At 38.9% G+C, this 18,931-nt stretch overlaps 1 protein-coding gene and 1 long non-coding RNA gene across 6 annotated transcripts in view; one reads left to right on the forward strand and one right to left on the reverse strand.

Annotated features, from left to right (window-relative positions):
* LOC124265306 (twitchin-like) overlaps positions 1-18,931 on the reverse strand; it is a 50,670-nt gene that overhangs the window by 27,714 nt on the left and 4,025 nt on the right. The window contains exons 3-13 of the mRNA XM_046700099.1: positions 7,960-8,196; positions 7,463-7,665; positions 6,251-6,822; positions 5,785-5,960; positions 3,248-3,714; positions 2,881-3,068; positions 2,288-2,425; positions 1,792-1,964; positions 1,391-1,468; positions 390-695; positions 66-104 (exon numbers count right to left, since the gene is read on the reverse strand). Coding sequence (XP_046556055.1) covers positions 66-104; positions 390-695; positions 1,391-1,468; positions 1,792-1,964; positions 2,288-2,425; positions 2,881-3,068; positions 3,248-3,714; positions 5,785-5,960; positions 6,251-6,822; positions 7,463-7,665; positions 7,960-8,196 — 2,577 coding nt within the window. The remainder of the gene's footprint in view (positions 1-65; positions 105-389; positions 696-1,390; positions 1,469-1,791; positions 1,965-2,287; positions 2,426-2,880; positions 3,069-3,247; positions 3,715-5,784; positions 5,961-6,250; positions 6,823-7,462; positions 7,666-7,959; positions 8,197-18,931) is intronic.
* LOC124265310 lies at positions 6,816-7,598 on the forward strand. 5 transcript variants are annotated; one of them, XR_006895404.1, is made up of 4 exons: positions 6,816-6,899; positions 6,956-7,045; positions 7,372-7,473; positions 7,534-7,598. It is a non-coding gene; the product is annotated as an uncharacterized LOC124265310 (long non-coding RNA). The 5 variants fall into 5 exon arrangements; XR_006895405.1 differs by having other exon boundaries at positions 6,980-7,045; XR_006895406.1 differs by having other exon boundaries at positions 7,372-7,485; positions 7,522-7,591.

An 18,931-nucleotide genomic window follows, 5' to 3' on the forward strand; every position in this document is an offset into this window, starting at 1 on the left:
ATTTATAAGGTCTTCACAAATCAATTCATGCATGATCAAAATATGGATGTCTGGATGCTACTTACCTATAAACTCATCATATGGTTTAGGTTCACGCTTTGGAACTGGAAAATAGAACATAGGCTTGATAATGATTCAAACAATATTTGGAGACACATATTAAGACAGTACTGAATTTGTAAATTTGTACTTAAAATTTTGGAAATTCAGCCAAATAAACTAAAAAATATTAAACATAAAAATATCAAACATCAATTACATGTTGCTGCCAAATAACAATTATGTGTTTTATTCCCATATCCAAGTTTACTGTCATTCACTAGAGCGAGGTAATTATTGTTCTTATTTCCAAAGTACATTTCTCTCCTTATCAACACGTCATTCCTTACGTTCTCGTTTATCCAGCACAGCAGGAAGTGTGGGCTCACTGGATCCAAACTTGTTCTCTGCCCGAACTCTGAAGTTGTACTCTTTGTTGGGAGAGAGGTCTTTAGCATAGTGCTGGGTTCCATGGATGTCGGAGGCGATACGGGACCATCTCATACTGGGAAGCTCTCTGGCCTCAAGGATGTATGTGACCGGGCCTGAGGAGGTCGGGAGGTCACTGGTGTATGCTGGGAGCCAGCCCAACTTGACCCCATCTGGTTTGATATCCAGGAGAACTGGTTTGTCAAACGGTAGTGAGGGAACATTGTCTGGAAGAAAATAATTATGTATGTCAAATATGACAGTGGTATACTTTGGAGCCATCTTCAATGGCATGTATTAACCAACATTTATTAATGTCATACGCATGCAATATATGAAAAAAGACCATTTCTAGTGAGTGAGTGAGTGAATATTGTTCATTCGACTTAGTCTATGCCAGGCAAACCAGTGGTTGATACCATGAGCACCAACACATGTTACTTTGGTACAATGATTAGTCGGATGAAAGGTCAGTCTGACATGACCAATAAACAGATATTTATTTGGAGGTAGCAAGAACTAAGAAGAGATTTTAAGGAGAAAAATTATTTTTGTAAAATATTTGGGCATCTATAATAAGGTTGGAATGACACATTTAAATAACTGTTGACAAATTCTTCACATTTATTTCAAAACATAAACTTCATCATTTCCAATTAAATTAATTTCTTTACAGTTTCTGGAATACTTTTCATGTCAGTACTCTAATATCCTTTTGTGAAAAAATATGTATTTTTTAGCATAGGGATCTCCACAGATATATGTTATTGAGTAACATACATAGGCGCTCAGTGATATAATATCTTAGAACCTTCAATAGTATGTGTTAGAACATGTGAGCATTACACTCATGATAACTCTGTGGTTGGGGCCAAGGGAAAGGGAAGGGTCAAGAAGGAACTATATGGAGTCTTGAACTGACCTTCTGCCATTGCCTTGATAGAATAGGAAGGTGCATAATCAGGGAGAATCACTCTCTCGGGGGAGTATGCTTTCTCCTCTGAAAAAGACAAATAAAAGTGACAAAACCATTTCAATAATCACAAGGAAATTTTGCCAAAAACAGACTATATGATTTTGATTGTGTCAAAAGCATGTTTTTATAACTCACTATAAAACTGTGAGGAAACTAAGTGTTTGCAAAATGGTCAACATATCCTGTCCCATTGGTGGCACCCATAACTGTTCAACTACAAAGGCTGAGGAACACATGTAAGAAGTCAAAAAAAGAATTGACATTGGACCAAACACAAGGAACAGTCTATCATAATTACATGTGATAATCAAACGGTATCTTGGGAAATAACTTGAAAATTGTCCCACCTTTGACCTTCAGCCTTCCCATACTGGTTGCTTTGCCAGCCTCATTTGTGATGGTGCAGGTAAATTCTCCCATGTCATCCTTGTCCACATCATCAAGTGTCAGATAGTACGTGTTACCTTCCTTCCCAATGGAGTACTTGCCACCATCATTGACTGGATTCCCATCCTTTTTCCTGGGTTCCAAATCAGAAAATCATTAGGAAACTGAATAAACGGAGAGTATAGCATATATACAATGGATATTCATGCTCATGTCATAATATAAATGATATATAGAAACTGATTTAGAAATAAAAGATGGAATACATTTGTGCTGGGTATGTATATGTTTTAAAATGCTAATACCAAAATTTGATCAAAGCATGGTAGAGGGCACCAAAAATGGGCTTCACACACTGTACCCGTAGTAGGAATGAGTGACCCAATGACAAGCAACCCTACTGTCATTTCTTGTTGATATGCATTTGCCCCATGCTAAATCTTCAAAACTACAAACCATTCAACCTCTGGGTCTGGAACACCTATGATGCGGCACTCGAATCTTGCTGACCCGCCAGGAGGCTCAATAGTGTCTATGATTCTCTTGGTGAAGGATGGAGGGAACCCATAGGGTTTGGCCTTCTTTTCAGGAACTCTGTTCAAATTGAAATAGACACAATATATACCTGGTTCTACTATATTTCAGCATATGAAATTAGTAGGAAGAAATACAGGGTGAAAAAACACACACACAAAATTGTTGAAATTGACATTCACAATTGAACTCTGTTCAAATTGAAATAGACACAATATATACCTGGTTCTACTATATTTCAGCATATGAAATTAGTAGGAAGAAATACAGGGTGAAAAAACACACACACAAAATTGTTGAAATTGACATTCACATCATCATGGACCATGAAATGAAGGAACTATATCATTGAACTACAGTATCACATGTGCTCTGATAATGAAAATACAATTTGGGGGTATGCTAATTAATTTATTTACTTTACTTTCCATACTTTACTTTTCACATCATGAGAATGGATGTTTTCCAATGTAACTACACATTGTATTTGACCAGAGGAAGAAGCCATGACTTACTCTTTGAATATTGGTGGTGAAGCTTCCCTCCTCTTGGGTGCCAAGACTGTGAGCCAGGCCTGGCAAGAGACTTCTCCAGCAGTGTTCTTCGCCCGACAGGTGTACTCACCCTCGTTGGCTGGAATCACATCCTTCAGCACCAGTGTGTACGTATCACCCGACTGCATGATATCACGGCGCTTTGACTCCTGAAACAAGAATCACATGTTTCCACTATGTTCACTGATTATACAGTTTGTACATGTGAAAGTATAGAAAACATATAACCAATTAAATTCTAAACCATTATAAATGTAGTGATATAAATAATGCAGCAAAGACATTCAGAAAGAAAAAGTCAAAACATTCTTTGTTGAGTATAACTTACAAAGAGTTCTCTGCCCTTGAAGTACCAGGTGACTTCTGGAGCAGGATCACCCATGACAATTGCCTCGAATGTTGCTTCTTCTGATTCTCTGATATCTGCATCTCTCGGTCTCTCGACAAACTCAGGTTTCGTTCCACGTTTCTTCGGGTCTTCTTTGACATTTAACCAAGCACGACATTTAGCCTCTCCAGCGATGTTCCTGAGTCTGCAAGTTATCTCCCCTGAATGGTAGGTCTGAGCCAATCGGAAAGCAAGGGATGCCTGTCTGCCATCATTGGTCATCGTGGCATCAAAGTTGAGATCTGTTTTGACAACCTTGCCATCAATCAACCAGGCAACCTCAGGTTCAGGCTTGCCTTCATACATGCACGTGAAGTCAATAGGCACCCCCTCCAAGCAGTCTAGGTCATAGAACTTGGTGGTGAAACGTGGAGCCATCATTTCTTCTTCAAGCTTTGCCTTAAGGGCTGCAAAAACAAGCAAATATTATCACAATTTTCAGTCATTATCATAGAAACATCTGTCAGCATGTTTGTCTACTGTATTGACCTTATTCTTAAAGTAGCCATGTCAGACCATCCAATTTATTTGGTTGCCTCTTATTGTCAGCTCTTTTGCTGGGGACCTATTCTAGCTCAGAATTCCCCTATCAGAAACATGTTTATTTTTCAAAAACAATCATTTTATTTATTTAAGTTGAATACTGAACATTCAGTTTTAAAATATCTTGATTTGAAACCACAAGTACCACCCATACTTTCCAATGACCTTGATCAAGGTCTCTGTGGAGGCCTCCTGTTCTTACAAATGACATTGAGCAGCAAGACCTCATAGTGGTACCCTTCCTATACTTCTCAAATGCATTGAGCAAAACCCCTACTGGTCTCAAAGACCTTGTGCAAGACACACTAGTGGTATCTTCCAATACTTCCTGAAGACCTTGAGCAGAAATACCCCATAGTGGTACCCTTCCTATACTTCTCAAAGACATTGAGCAAGACACACTAGTTGTATCTTCTAATACTTCCTGAAGACCTTGAGCAGAAATACCCCATAGTGGTACCCTTCCTATACTTCTCAAAGACATTGAGCAAGACACACTAGTTGTATCTTCTAATACTTCCTGAAGACCTTGAGCAGAAATACCCCATAGTGGTACCCTTCCTATACTTCTCAAAGACATTGAGCAAGACACACTAGTTGTATCTTCTAATACTTCCTGAAGACCTTGAGCAGAAATACCCCATAGTGGTACCCTCCTGTATGTCCAAAGACATTGAGCAAGACACACTAGTTGTATCTTCTACCCCATAGTGGTACCCTCCTTCCTTCAAAGACATTGAGCAAGACACACTAGTTGTATCTTCTAATACTTCCTGAAGACCTTGAGCAGAAATACCCCATAGTGGTACCCTTCCTATACTTCCAAAGACATTGAGCAAGACACACTAGTTGTATCTTCTAATACTTCCTGAAGACCTTGAGCAGAAATACCCCATAGTGGTACCCTTCCTATACTTCCCAAAGACATTGAGCAAGACACACTAGTGGTATCTTCTAATACTTCCTGAAGACCTTGAGCAACAATACCCCATAATGGTACCCTCCTGTACGTCCAAAGACATGAGACCTTGAGCAACAATACCCCATAATGGTACCCTCCTGTACGTCCAAAAGACCCATGAAGATCCGGGTTAGAATTGGTCTTCAGCAACCCATGCTAGCCATGAGAGGCGACTAATGGGATCAGGAGGTCAGGGTCATTGACTCAGCCCGTCATTACATCCCAATTGGGTAGATCGATGCTCATGCAGTTGATCACTGGATTGTCTGGTCTAGACTTGAATATTTACAGACTGACGCCATATAGCTGGAATATTGCGGAGCGTGGCGTTAAACAACAAACCAACCAACCAATCCTAAAGACATTGAGCAGGACCCCATAGTGGTACCCTCCTATACTTCCTAAAGATATTCAGCAAGACCCTAAAGTGGTACCCTCCTATACTTCCTAAAGATATTCAGCAAGACCCCTAAGTGGTACCCTCCTATACTTCCTAAAGATATTCAGCAAGACCCCAAAGTGGTACCCTCCTATACTTCCTAAAGATATTCAGCAAGACCCCAAGTGGTACCCTCCTATAGATATTCAGCAAGACCCCTAAGTACCCCTATCTTCTAAAGATATTCAGCAAGACCCCAAAGTGGTACTTCCTATAGATATTCAGCAAGACCCCAAAGTGGTACCCTTCCTATACTTCCTAAAGATATTCAGCAAAACCCCAAAGTGGTACCCTTCCTATACTTCCTAAAGATATTCAGCAAAACCCCAAAGTGGTACCCTTCCTATACTTCCTAAAGATATTCAGCAAGACCCCAAAGTGGTACCCTCCTGTACTTCCAAAGACACCGGGCAAGACACACTAGTGGTACCCTCCTTTGCTTCCTAATCATATTGAGCAAGGCCCCAAAGGGGTACCCTCCTGTACTTCCTAAAGACATCGGGAAAGGCCACTTAGGTACCCTGCCATACTCACCAATGACATTGAGCAAGGCCTCAGTGATGGCTTCACCATACTCGTTCTTAGCCACACACTGGTATCTGCCGCTATCTGCCACCTTGACATTCTTTATGAGGAGAGAGAAGATGTCATCATTGGTGTTGATCAGCTTAAACTTGTCATTCTCCTTCACAACCTTCCCATCCTTCTTCCTGGAGAAAAGAAATCAGAAAGATGAAAAACAACTGAAACAGTTCTTTCAACAAGATCAAGGATGTATACAAATAGCGACTGCAGAATTTTAAGATATTATGTAACAAATACATTTTCAACAATGATTCATCAGCTAACTGTAATGAAGTCAGAATACAGCGAAACATCATCTTTAATGAAACTAATATGATGCCCCAGCTATGGAATATTCATGAATTGTGATGTTTTGTTTTTATTGCCTTCAACTCTGGACATTCCCAAACTAGCATACATTACTACAAGAACGTACCATGTAATTTCTGGATCAGGGTAAGCACACACACGGCAGTCAAAACGGGCAAGATGCCCAGCTTCTATTTTCATGTCCTTCATATCTTCTTTAATAACTGGAGCACTGCCTTTAGGAACTGTTTCTTCCTTCTTTTCTTTAGCCTCTGAGACAGGCTCCAAAGGCTCCGCTGCCTTGGTTGGTTCTGGTTCTGATACAGGTTCAGTCAAAGGTTCAGAAGTGAATTCAGTCTCTTTGACAGATTCTGCTGTAGGCTCCTTTTCTGTTTTAGACTTTTGACCTAGTTGCGGAGCAGGTTCCTGTACATGATCTGGTGTAGGTTCCTTTAATAGCTCAGGTTCCTTTACTGGCTCTGGAGAAGGCTCCTTTACTGGTTCTCGAACTGCTTCCTTTACTGGTGTAGGTTCTTTTACTGGTACAGGCTCTTTAACTGTTTCCGGAGAGGGTTCCTTTACTGGCTCTGGTGTAGGTTCCTTTACTGGTTCTGGTGTTCGTTCCTTTACTGGCTCTGGTGTAGGTTCCTTTACTGGTTCTGGTGTTCGTTCCTTTACAGGCTCAGGCTCTTTAACTGGGGCAGGTTCTTTTAAAGGTTCTGGTGTAGGTTCCTTTACAGGTTCAGGTGTAGGTTCCTTTACTGGTTCAGGTGTAGGTTCAGGTGTAGGTTCCTTTACTGGTTCAGGTGTAGGTTCCTTTACTGGTGTGTAGGTTCCTTTACTGGTTCTGGTGTAGGTTCCTTTACTGGTTCAGGTGTAGGTTCCTTTACAGGTTCTGGTGTAGGTTCCTTTACTGGTTCAGGTGTAGGTTCCTTTACTGGTTCTGGTGTAGGTTCCTTTACTGGTTCTGGTGTAGGTTCCTTTACTGGTTCAGGTGTAGATTCCTTTACTGGTTCAGGTGTAGGTTCCTTTACAGGTTCTGGTGTAGGTTCCTTTACTGGTTCAGGTGTAGGTTCCTTTACTGGTTCAGGTGTAGGTTCCTTTACTGGTTCAGGTGTAGGTTCCTTTACTGGTTCTGGTGTAGGTTCCTTTACTGGTTCAGGTGTAGGTTCCTTTACTGGTTCAGGTGTAGGTTCCTTTACTGGTTCACCTTTACTGGTTCAGGTGTAGATTCCTTTACTGGTTCAGGTGTAGGTTCCTTTACAGGTTCTGGTGTAGGTTCCTTTACTGGTTCAGGTGTAGGTTCCTTTACAGGTTCTGGTGTAGGTTGCTTTACTGGTTCAGGTGTAGGTTCTTTTACAGGTTCAGGCTCTTTAACTGGCTCAGGTTCTTTTAAAGGTTCTGGTGTAGGTTCCTTTACAGGTTTGGGTGTTGGTTCTTTAACTGGATCTGGCTCTTCTACCTCCTGCTGACCGTTCTCCTGTGGCTCTGGTGATACTGTCTTAGATGGTGGTTCTGATACGGCCTCGTGATCCTGGATTTCTGCAATATCACAGTTCTTATATGGTCATACATAGTTGGGTTTTTTAATGATGTTTTTGAACAGAATTATGAGGGCCAAAATATATATCCATCCAACTCTTTTTTTGCCTACTTGTGCTTTCAACTGAAGCACAGACATATTGTTCCTCATTGCAAGTTTCATATAACATCTGCATTGAATGGAGTTAGTAAAAATCAGTTACACATGTAGAATATTCCATGGTTGTACAAGTAAAATCAAAAGATTTTTGTTACCCAAGAAGGAACATAACACAGCAAAAATGACAAGCCTACCTTCTAATACAACAAGTTCTGTTGTGCTGACTATAGAACCATTGACATTGGTTGCCTTGGCTGTGTACTGTCCAGCCTCTGTTTTCTTCACCTCCCGAAATACGAGGGCACAATTGTCTCCCTCGACAACACACTTGCGGGTGGCAGTCTCCTCAACTTCTACGTTGTTGGTCAGCCAAGTGAGTGAGGGTAGTGGGTTTCCACCAACAACACAATCTAGCTTTGCTGTAGACCCCTCTGTAATGAGAAGAAAACTATTTTACAACCGAGCTTCACTTCAAAAACTATAGTTTGTTCCTTTAAACTGTTATTACATATGTGGCAACAGTGTGCGAAATAGTTTCCAAATTTGGCTAGCCAATCGGGCTAGCTATGCCTGGAGTTACTAGCCCACAAAATAATTCACTAGCCAGAAATTTGAATGTAGAAACTTAGCAAAAGATTAGAAAAATAGATGAGAATAAGATATTGTCGGCATGACACGGGTTTCTTTATTAAGCTGCTAACATGATGAACATTTTTATCAGGCCATAATGTTGCATGATTTAAAAGTGTATTATAACTTAACAAGTCAGAGAAAGTGGTATATTTACAAAATGACACCATGACAATTCACTAATCAGTCTGGCCAGTGACTGTGGAGATTTACAGGCCCCACTGGATTTTTACTTGCCACAGGCTAGCAGGCCTGTGGCTATTTTGCACACTACTTGGCAACTTCATCTCTTCACACATGCAGCATAGGGTCCATGGAACCATAAAATTATAACTTGTTCAATAATAGTTACTTAGTATGTTTTATGTGATTTAAAAACATTAAGTTTATCACAGTTATTAACACCTAGAACTGACACATTTCGCTTATGGTGGGAATCAAACCTTTCATTGTGCCAAGGCAATGCTATAACCACTAGGCTAACCATTGTCCAACAGATTTTAACTTTTACCGTTAGACCTCACAGATATCAGAATGCATAAAGACATATGAGTCTGGGAGAAAGGCTTTGAAACGGTTCCATTGTTTCCATTTCGATACTGTTTTAAGGTTTCAGCATTAACTGCAGGTGACAAATGTGTGGTGCAAAGTGACTGTAGCTAAAATAATTTTCTGAAGAGATTCCTACCAACACTCTTTTACCTTTGTTTCTTATAATCCAGCTTGAACAAAACACCTTTGGTTGTTTAGTTTTCTAGTTCCTTAGCTTTTTGCTATATTCATCTTTAGGGTGAATTGAAATACCAAGTGTTTTAATCAAATAAATCCTTTCAGTTTGATAAGTTGCCAAATCTGAAGCATGATCTCTTATGATAGAGACTGATGTTGTTTTTTTAAAAGAAAACAGCTCAGTGTGATATTAGTACAAACCAAGCCTAACAGTAAACTATAGGTGTGGACACTCTGTGCACCATCTGAACTGAAATACCTGGTAAATACATCAATACATAGATAATACAGCACAACAGGTCTTACCTCATAACCACTAGGACTAGCCCTTGATAAAGGATAACTTGTGCCCATCACTTCATAGGGTGAGGTAAAACAATTATTCAAGCAATGGCTCCTAGGTAATTATGATGTAATGCCTCAGGAATCTGATGCAGTGTTTTCATCATACACTGTATCTGGTAATTCCACTTTTATCCTAGCCAAAGTTTCTTGGGAACTTGCCAAATCTTATCAGCCAACAAAAAATGGTAGAACAACTTAACCCTTCGCCCTAAGAAGACTCGAGTCAAAACTGATTCTAACATCAACCTTATTTTGATGATTTAAAAACAACCATCTTGAAATCACTTTCTGTTAAACAGAATTTATTTCTAGAAATTGCAGTAACTGATATGTCCCTAACCACTGACTAGAAAAAGGAGAAAAAACCTGACTGTTCCACTGAGTGCTGCTTCTGTGAAACTGCTTATAGTCAAGACTGTTACCGATAATCTCAGAGCTGGAACTGCATTTGATAACAGCCATCAAGCTCTCCAGCAGCTGAACAGAGATTCAAAAACTTGACTACACCCACCAAGATTCCAGCTCGGGGCTTCCAGTTCTTCCAGTGTTTTGCAAAACCAACATACTGTAACACATGTCTGATTTGCAGAGCGTATGTTCTGATCAGTTGGTAATGAGTCCGTGGTGATGGACTTGATGAGATGCCAGTTATGTAGGGAAAGCACTCATGACACAGTCATCCATTACAGTGAGCTGATCACAAAATATCACTACCAGTAGAGTACCCACAATGTATTATATGCCAGACTGTCATAATGGTTAGTGTTACCAATGCTGTTACTTAGCCCAGCAGACATGGTATCACAATATGATGTATATGAAAATCAGGTTACCATGCAGGAACTACACTAGACTAACGCTTAGTCTCTGAATATATATAATTTAGATTATCAGTAACAAACAAGCCCATTCAAATTGAAAAGGAGCCCCAGGGAGACCAGATATTCAGACCTGAGGAAATCTAGATTTGCTTCATTAAGGGCTTTAGCATTGCAGGGAAGGCTATAGGCACAAGGGGAAATAATGTGGTTCAGGGACTGTGAGACATATGCTTCCTACAATGTGTTGCCCGCAGTGTTCCCAGTTAATCTACATAGGGTCTGTCTGTCTGTCTGTCTGTCTGTCTGTCTGCATGGGGTCTGTCTGTCTGTCTGTCTGTCTGGGGTCTGTCTGTCTGTCTGTCTGTCTGTATAGGGTCTGTCTGTCTGTCTGCATAGGGTCTGTCTGTCTGTCTGCATAGGGTCTGTCTGTCTGTCTGTCTGTCTGCATCTGTCTGTCTGCTATTATCACATACCAGTGGCTATTCATCTCTATATTTATTTTATAATATGCCAAATGATTTCAGGGTTGCAAATACTCAAAGACAAGAGATACTTCATGGCTACTATGTAACCCAAACACACACTATTTAGTATAAATTAGGAAAATCTTATTTGTAAGTAATTTTCATTGCAATCTCTTTGCATGTGTACCATAACAGCTGTGAGATGGACATGCAATCATATACTGTTTCTGTGAAAACTGAAATATCTGCTTTGATGAACCCACAATCAGCAAAATCAATCATCATTTCTGTCTGATGAGCATCAAATAAATAATGAATATATTTTGTTGCATTTGTGACTTGAGAAAATTCACATGCTTGCAAAGTAAAAAGCTAAATTGTTACACAGGTAATTAAATTCCAATATTCAGACACCTTGATAGTGCCAACATGTAAATGATACATGTTATATGGGAAGTGCTCTTGTACAAAAAGTTCCATGTGTTGCCAGATTCTGGTAAACCACTCCATTAATACCACCAAGGTGAACTTCATGACAAACTTTAAAGAAATGTCTGACAATTTGCCAGAGAATTCAACACCTTGGCAAGATGGTCTCTATCATGAGACCTGCCGTTCTGAAACACACTTGAATCATATGGTGCACATCCATCCACCAGTTGAATGTCACCTTGTGAATCAAGGAAGTTCAGTCTACTTAGAATTTCTCACTTGAAATAACAGCTTCAAAGCACCATAAACATGTAAAAGGCTATATCCAGTGGTTAATGATTATCATTAATAGTAGTTATACAAAGGCAGTGGTGAATCCCAGGGTGCCATGGAATGTGACACACTGACCCCTCATATCTCAATATCCCACATATTTGATATATACTGAGGTAAAGAATTAAGGGAACACGTGAAAGCACAAGTGTTCCTTTATTCTTTTCCAGGTTTCTTCACATGCTTTGTATCGCACTGTGGGTGAAAATCTGAGAATAAATAGAGAAACACTGCGATGAAGTGGTGTTCCCTTATTTGTTTCCCCCCGGTATATTAATGAAAGCAACAAAAATGTTTCCTTAATCACAAGAAAATCACTGCTAAAAGCAGAGTCCAGTGTATGATTCAGACCATATCGCGAGCATATTGACCACTATTGAAAAGCAATGTTTCCAAAATATGAGGTACCCTACCAGTGGCACCCATCACAAACACATGCAAGGGAAAGTCAAGTGTTCCCTTGAACAAACACAGGAACTTATGGCATAAGACAAAGTAAGGAACCAAATAGGCAAGGGGAAAACCCTTTTGTACAAAATGCTTCTATACACTCAAACTGTGACCCCAAACCACAATACATATATAAACAGACTGAAGTGAAGAATTTCAAATTCCTTTGTTCTAGACAGTGCTGGATCTGACAAAATTATGTGGCATTCTGAGTGAGTGAGTATGGTTTTACACCACTTTTATCAATATTCCAGCAATATCATGGAGGGACACCAGAAATGAGCTTCACACATTGTACCCATGTGAGGAATCGAACCCGGGCCTTCGGCAAGATGAGCGAACACTTTAACCACTAGGCTACCACACCGCCTCTGTGGCATTCTGAACATGACAAGGTAAAACTACCTTGTTCTTATCAAAGTATTGGTATGCTGCTGGGTAAATCTCTGATGGAACATGTGATAACACACATATCTCACCCTCAGCACCACACTGACACAAGATGTCAAGCTTCTGGAGGTATCTGATACACACGTCATCTTTGAATGCCTCACATTGATTCTCAGGTCACAGCGAACATGTCTTATCACAAGTCATTGTAACAAGTAACTGCATTTAAGGATAACCACCTATCTGTTTTCAGAGCATTGAACTTTTTCTGAGATAAGCATTTTTAAATCCAGACGTCTTTATCAAACTTTCCAAATGAAAATGGAAAGGTGTATGAGTGCATCCTATTTAAAAGATGAGTACTGCCTAACACACACACAAAACAATTCACATTATGTTTCATAAATAACACCTTATCTTTGACAATCTATTATTTTTCCTGTGCATTTCTTCATTTCCATGAGTTGACTTAAAACATGTCATAAATATCTCTCGATACACTACAAGCTGCTCAGTGGAAACACCTACATATCTGTAGACATCCTTGAGTAGGTTAGTCAGGTTTTATGCCACTTTTAGTAATATTCCATTAATATCCTGGTGGGGCACACCAGAAACAGGATTCGCACAGTTTACCCTAGTCTGTCTCCCAGTCCCTGAACCACGTTATTTTCCCTACAGCCTAGCCCTCCCTGCAATGCTAAAGCCTTAAATGAAGCAAGTCTAGATTTCCCCAGGTTCATGAATCTCCCAATTCAATCCAGACTTGCTTCAGTTAGGGCTTTAGCACTGCAGAGAGGGCTTGGCAGTAGGGAAAATAATGTCGTTCAGGGACTGTGAGACAGACTACCCCACATGCCCCAGACATCCTTGACCATATCTTACACAGTTGTAAGAAAGTTTGTAGTGTTTGCTACTGCTTTCACCAGTACTTTCAGTAACATCATGGCAAGTCAGCTTGATGATGGAGGAAAGCCCAAAGTGATGCAGATACCACTTTGATGAAACCCACCAGCCCCAGGATGAGGCAGATAAACCCTGAACATTATAACTTGGAATCTGAGACCTGAACCCACAACCATGGGTTCATGGCACCCTGCAATGTGCCTTTGACAGTGGGCCACCTGTGCCCCCATGAGTGGCTGGGTTACAGGCAGTGGTTGAGTGAGTTTAGTGTCCTGCCACTTAAAAAGCATTCCAGTTATGTCTTGGCTTGTCATCTCTCAGTGAGATTAAGTGGGGAGCTAAAAAAATTATTAGTTTTGTGAAACACCAAAGTTTGGGTGTGGTGCTGATTGGGGTGAGATTGGAACTATAACTTTTGCTCAGCAGATCCGAAATGGCTGAAGGATACAACTATTCAACTGTGATTGCAGAGCCTTACAAAACATGTCCCACTGCCACACAGATGAATCTGCAGTCCGTCATCGTACCCGTTTATACGCAACCTGGGAATTTACCTTTAATGCAGTGATGTTAGTCTGATGTTTAGACTTGGCAGTAATCTGACCAAACCCAACCATAACATTAATTACAGTAATCTACTGAAACCTGACCCCGTCTACAACCAGAGGTGGCTTAACACAAACATCCTGGCTATACACAGACTGAGGGAACATATGTAGGTGAAGATGGGCTAATAGAGGGTAACCTTGACGTGCTGAACATACATTCCACAAGGTCAAAAGAAAGTTATGGCTGATATGAAATAACATTTTTCATTATTCATGTGTTCCAGCTTGGCTTATCTAAAATACTAGCTTCAAACTAAGTTATTTACACTAATGTAATATACAGTCAAACTGTGTCGAACTCATCAGGACCAAGGGATCAGTTCGACTTATCTGAGTGTTTGACACATCTGTCAGCATAGAAATAATGATAAATATAAGGAAATCAGCAGGGGCCAGGAGATGAGTTCGACACAACTGAGAATTCGTCTCCACAGAGTTCGAGACATTGGGGTTCGACTGTACATTAGATGTGATTAGAAATGAAGAATGATGATAATTTTATGGATGTACAACATCTTTATTCTGTTAAAAGCAACATTTCGACATAGATTCTCATGTCTAATCTATATCAAAACGATGTCTTTCACAGAATAAAGAAATTGCATATCCATAAAATGATCGTAATTCTTCATCGCCTCGAGTTCTAAAATGCCCATCAAAGAAATTATTAGAGATGTTGAGATAAATTTTCCAACTTTCAATATTTTACAGGATCAGTCACATATTCTATATGGCTTACCAAAAATAATCGACTCTGAAAATACATTTATGTTGAAAAAGCTTTTATATGAATCCCTATGTGATGCCAGTTAGACTTAACCAGAGACAGAGATATGATGTCACAGATACCTAGCTGTACATCACTCCACACATGCTCTGTGCATTATTACATTGGTAGTCCCAGTAACCTATGCTGACAGTGACAAACAGGATCCTGCAGATGTTGACATAATACACCTGGCCTCACATGCTGCTTACATTATAGTCTGTCTAATAAGAGGTGCATAATGTTGGTGCCAACAGATAATTCTCGTTTCTTCCCTTGGGTTACCTGAGACTGCTTATCTGCTTCTTCTATTTCAAATAAGCTTAAAAAATCATGTACTGGAATACAAATTATCTGTGCCAAAATATGAAGATTCAAGTTTCACAAATCAAGCTAGTGTTAATTGTACCAAGAAACAGTTTATACAGTACATATGATATGTGTCGTATGAAAAACTATCCACCATGAATGTCTGATGATGTTAATAAACTACAGACTTATCACAACTCCTGTGTTATCCCTGATAAACTGTAGGCTACTGCTTCCAACCCCTATTGCCATGACAACACCTGTTTACCTGATAAAATTACAGAACATGTTTTCAAGAAAACATACCTCCCATCTGATTTTGCAACTAGAAGACTATCATCCATTAATCATTATACCGGTAATACTGCTCTTGTTAAATGACAAAAAGGAACCAAATGTACATTAAGTAATATTCCTTTTGTTGTGTAATCCAGTTATAACATAACACTCAATATTTGATTAGGATATCATGGGGATAGTTCTTGATATACCATTATTGCCCCTATCTAAAGTTGAATGGTATCAGCTTAACAAAACATATTGAAAGTGATAGTGGTGATTAAGACACTTAACAGTAAAGACTACTGGGATATAAGCATATGCTATAACCACCACTGCATGTGTGTACAGTACAAAATGTGGCAGCATGCACTGTGACTATAGCCTCCTATTGGCTTCATGTGTGCAGCTACAAGGTGACCTGGTGTTAATTATAAAGATCCACACATCTGCCAGAGTAACAATCCTTTCTCACCCAATACATAGGAATGTCTGCAGAAACTGCAGTCTCTCCCAATCAGAATCCTGCACTTGATTTACACAAGACCAGTTCTTATCAGTTCTCTGTTAATTGTAGTCTGTCTCTCAGTCCATGAACCACATTATTTTCCCAACTGCCCAGCCCTCGTTGGAATGCTAAAGCCCTAAATCAATGCTAAAGTAAATCATTATATTTTCATCAAATATGAAGTAAGAATATGGGAACTTCATAAGAAAAGTTTTCTTTACAAGAAAAGTTTTTGGTGGTCATATTGGAAATGTAATCTAAATCTAATAATACATTTGTTCAGCCCTAAATGTTAACAGTGATTGCTTGTATTAAAACAAAATCCTCAGAATATATCATTAGTCTTAGACATAGAATGTTTATCACACATTAGCAACAATGCACTTTTTGCAGTACCATTGAGCAGTGTATTATTAGTTGTTAAAGAATATACCTACCTTATTGCCCGGTACCTAAGATAGCTTGCACATAATGATGTCATATTTGATATTTCACTTTACTTGTTCGTACTTCAATTTACCATAATGAGAGTGCAATGGTGATCTAAAGCTGGATGTCATCTTTACACAAATATTTCAAAAAAATAATACTTTCTGGACTCATACTGGTAGGTAGAAGTATATATTGGATATTACAAGCTCATCATTCAGTCTCATGATGCTCAAGCAAAATCCTATACTACCCACTATGGCAAAACATAAACTATAGATGATAGAGAGCCTACATAAACTGCCACAAAGTTACGTTATCTTCTTGGATGAGAAATCAAGCTGTGCAGCAGACATCATCATGAAAACTCCTTATAAAAGTTTTCTCATTGCTTTAAGGTTTTCATAACTTTCCTGTATGCTTGTCAAGACTATCAAGATTCTAGAACATGGCATTACCATATACTGTGTATAACAACAAAAGTATTAGTATTATAACTATTATAACTAGAACTACAGAAATGATGAATTCTTTACACAGCATTATATGGCATATCAGCAGGTTGCACCCAGAGTTTTACTGATATTCATACACATTCGGATACCTGAACACATTTCCAGAGGAAGTCACAGCTAATTATAAGATATATCCAAATTCATCACTGCCCTATCTATAAAACCTCACAGGACTTATCAGTACCTTGGTAACCTAAAATGGAAGTAGCGATAAAAATAGATATATCTTATCCTTCCATAAACTCTGAGGTATATTCTGACCATGATGCAGGGGTAATAAATGTACAAACATTTGCTATTCCAGGTTATAAATACAGATGGGTAAATGATTATGAAGACATGAGTATTCACCATGTAACTGTTGAACATTCATGAGCATTGACAAAGTATTCACCAGATGAAGGGGCAAGAAGCTGGTGTATTTGAGACACTGTTATTTAACAAATAAGAAGTTCTTGCCATAAAAGTTTCATGTTTACAGCTCCTTTGGTTACATCTAAATGCCCATGAATAGTTCCACATATGATTATCTGAACATACCAACACCTTGGTAAATCTATCTCCAGACACTCTAGCAGAACAACCTCCAAACCTTGTCAAGATTTAATCACTGTCATCAACACCCATTAACCAGCACTAGAGGCATCTATCATTGTACAACCATTATCCATCCCAACCACAACCTTGCCAGCAGGAGTCAAAAACAACAAAATTTTAACTTCAGACCTAAAAATGACCAAAACTCTTCTTACCGGACACTGGTCAGGTCCTGGGTTAGTTTGTGTTGGAGTAGCTAGCCATTAACGTATCCCTTGGACTAGAGGCTGCAGGAGCAGGCTAGCAGAGCAGGCACCTGGGTTATTTTTACTGTTCAACTGAAGAGACAGGAGTCTTGCTGCCACAGAGATGAGTGTGGAATTTGGTGGAAGGCAGGATGATACATTAATAGTCTGTTTCAGAAAACTTCAATCTCCTCCCACACTCACACAGACTTGCTGCATTTCATGAGTGCAGTTTATGTTGATCATCATGTTTTGATAGTTTAATGTTCTTCCAAACTGAATCATGATGGACAATGTGCTTGATCAAGGTCATTTTGTAGTATTTTCTTAAATGTTTAAGAAAACTTCAATTACCTCCTGCACATGGTCAGAGTGCATTTCATGAAAACACTCAACATTTGTGTTAATCAAGCTGATTGGTGCTTAACAAAACTAAATATGATGGACTATGTTATTATCCAATGTCTTTCTGAGAAAACTTTGCATATTTTCTCCCCCTTCACTCCTTGTCAGACATGATGTTTAACACATTTCATACGGATGGATCAAAATATTTTGAAGGTCATATTTGATAACTAAATATGATTGTTTTCATCTGATCTCTCTATAACATATCCTCTTACTTAAGTCACCCACATATGGATGAATCTTCAAAAAAAAATACCAACACCTTGAGCATGCACTATTTGAGTGGATATGTGCGCTGTATAAAATATCCTATAATAATCTTAATACTGTGTAAACTATATGGGGTTTCCTTATATGGTAAATGTTTGTTTTAAATAATGTCTGTTTACCAGCAATTCCACTCATTTCCAAAATTAAACATATCAAAGAAGGTCAATATGTGAAGGAAAGTAATCATTTTACAGGTCATTAAAAATTTAATTTTTTTCATTTCATGTATTTTTATTTCACCTGACAAATACTACTTTTCAATGCTTTGACAATCAACCTTCATGTTTCAGGTAAAAAATGAATCCCATGACATTTTAGGCCCATAATTAAAGCCATTTTTAATAGTATTTAGTTATAGCTGGCATGTCCACTTGAAGTTAAGGAAGAAAGCCCTACGTGATGGAGGCCCAAGACATACATTTACCACTTCATGGTATACCACTGCACAAGCATGGCACTGATGCTGACAAGAAACATAACTATGTATAACTAGAGTGATTTGAGATTCTTAACATCAATCATAGGTTTCTGTTTTTAACTAAGGTAAGCAGAGATGCACCTTACAAAACTGGGCCTAGTAAAGCATTACTTTTCATTTCCAATGTCATGTATACAAAGTTGTATATGCTCTACAGATGCATCTGTGTGAATTACTTCAAACAGACCATACATTGCTCTATGCACCAGTCATAACACTTTAAAGATAGAATGAAAGTTCTTTTTCCAGTAACAGCTCGTATTACAGTGCTATTCTTGGAAGCATCCAGTCAATGATTATTTAGAAGAAATATA

The sequence above is a fragment of the Haliotis rubra genome, unplaced genomic scaffold, assembly GCF_003918875.1.
Source record: "Haliotis rubra isolate DU_JTF1 unplaced genomic scaffold, ASM391887v1 Scf97, whole genome shotgun sequence".
In the NCBI taxonomy this organism is placed as follows: domain Eukaryota; kingdom Metazoa; phylum Mollusca; class Gastropoda; order Lepetellida; family Haliotidae; genus Haliotis; species Haliotis rubra.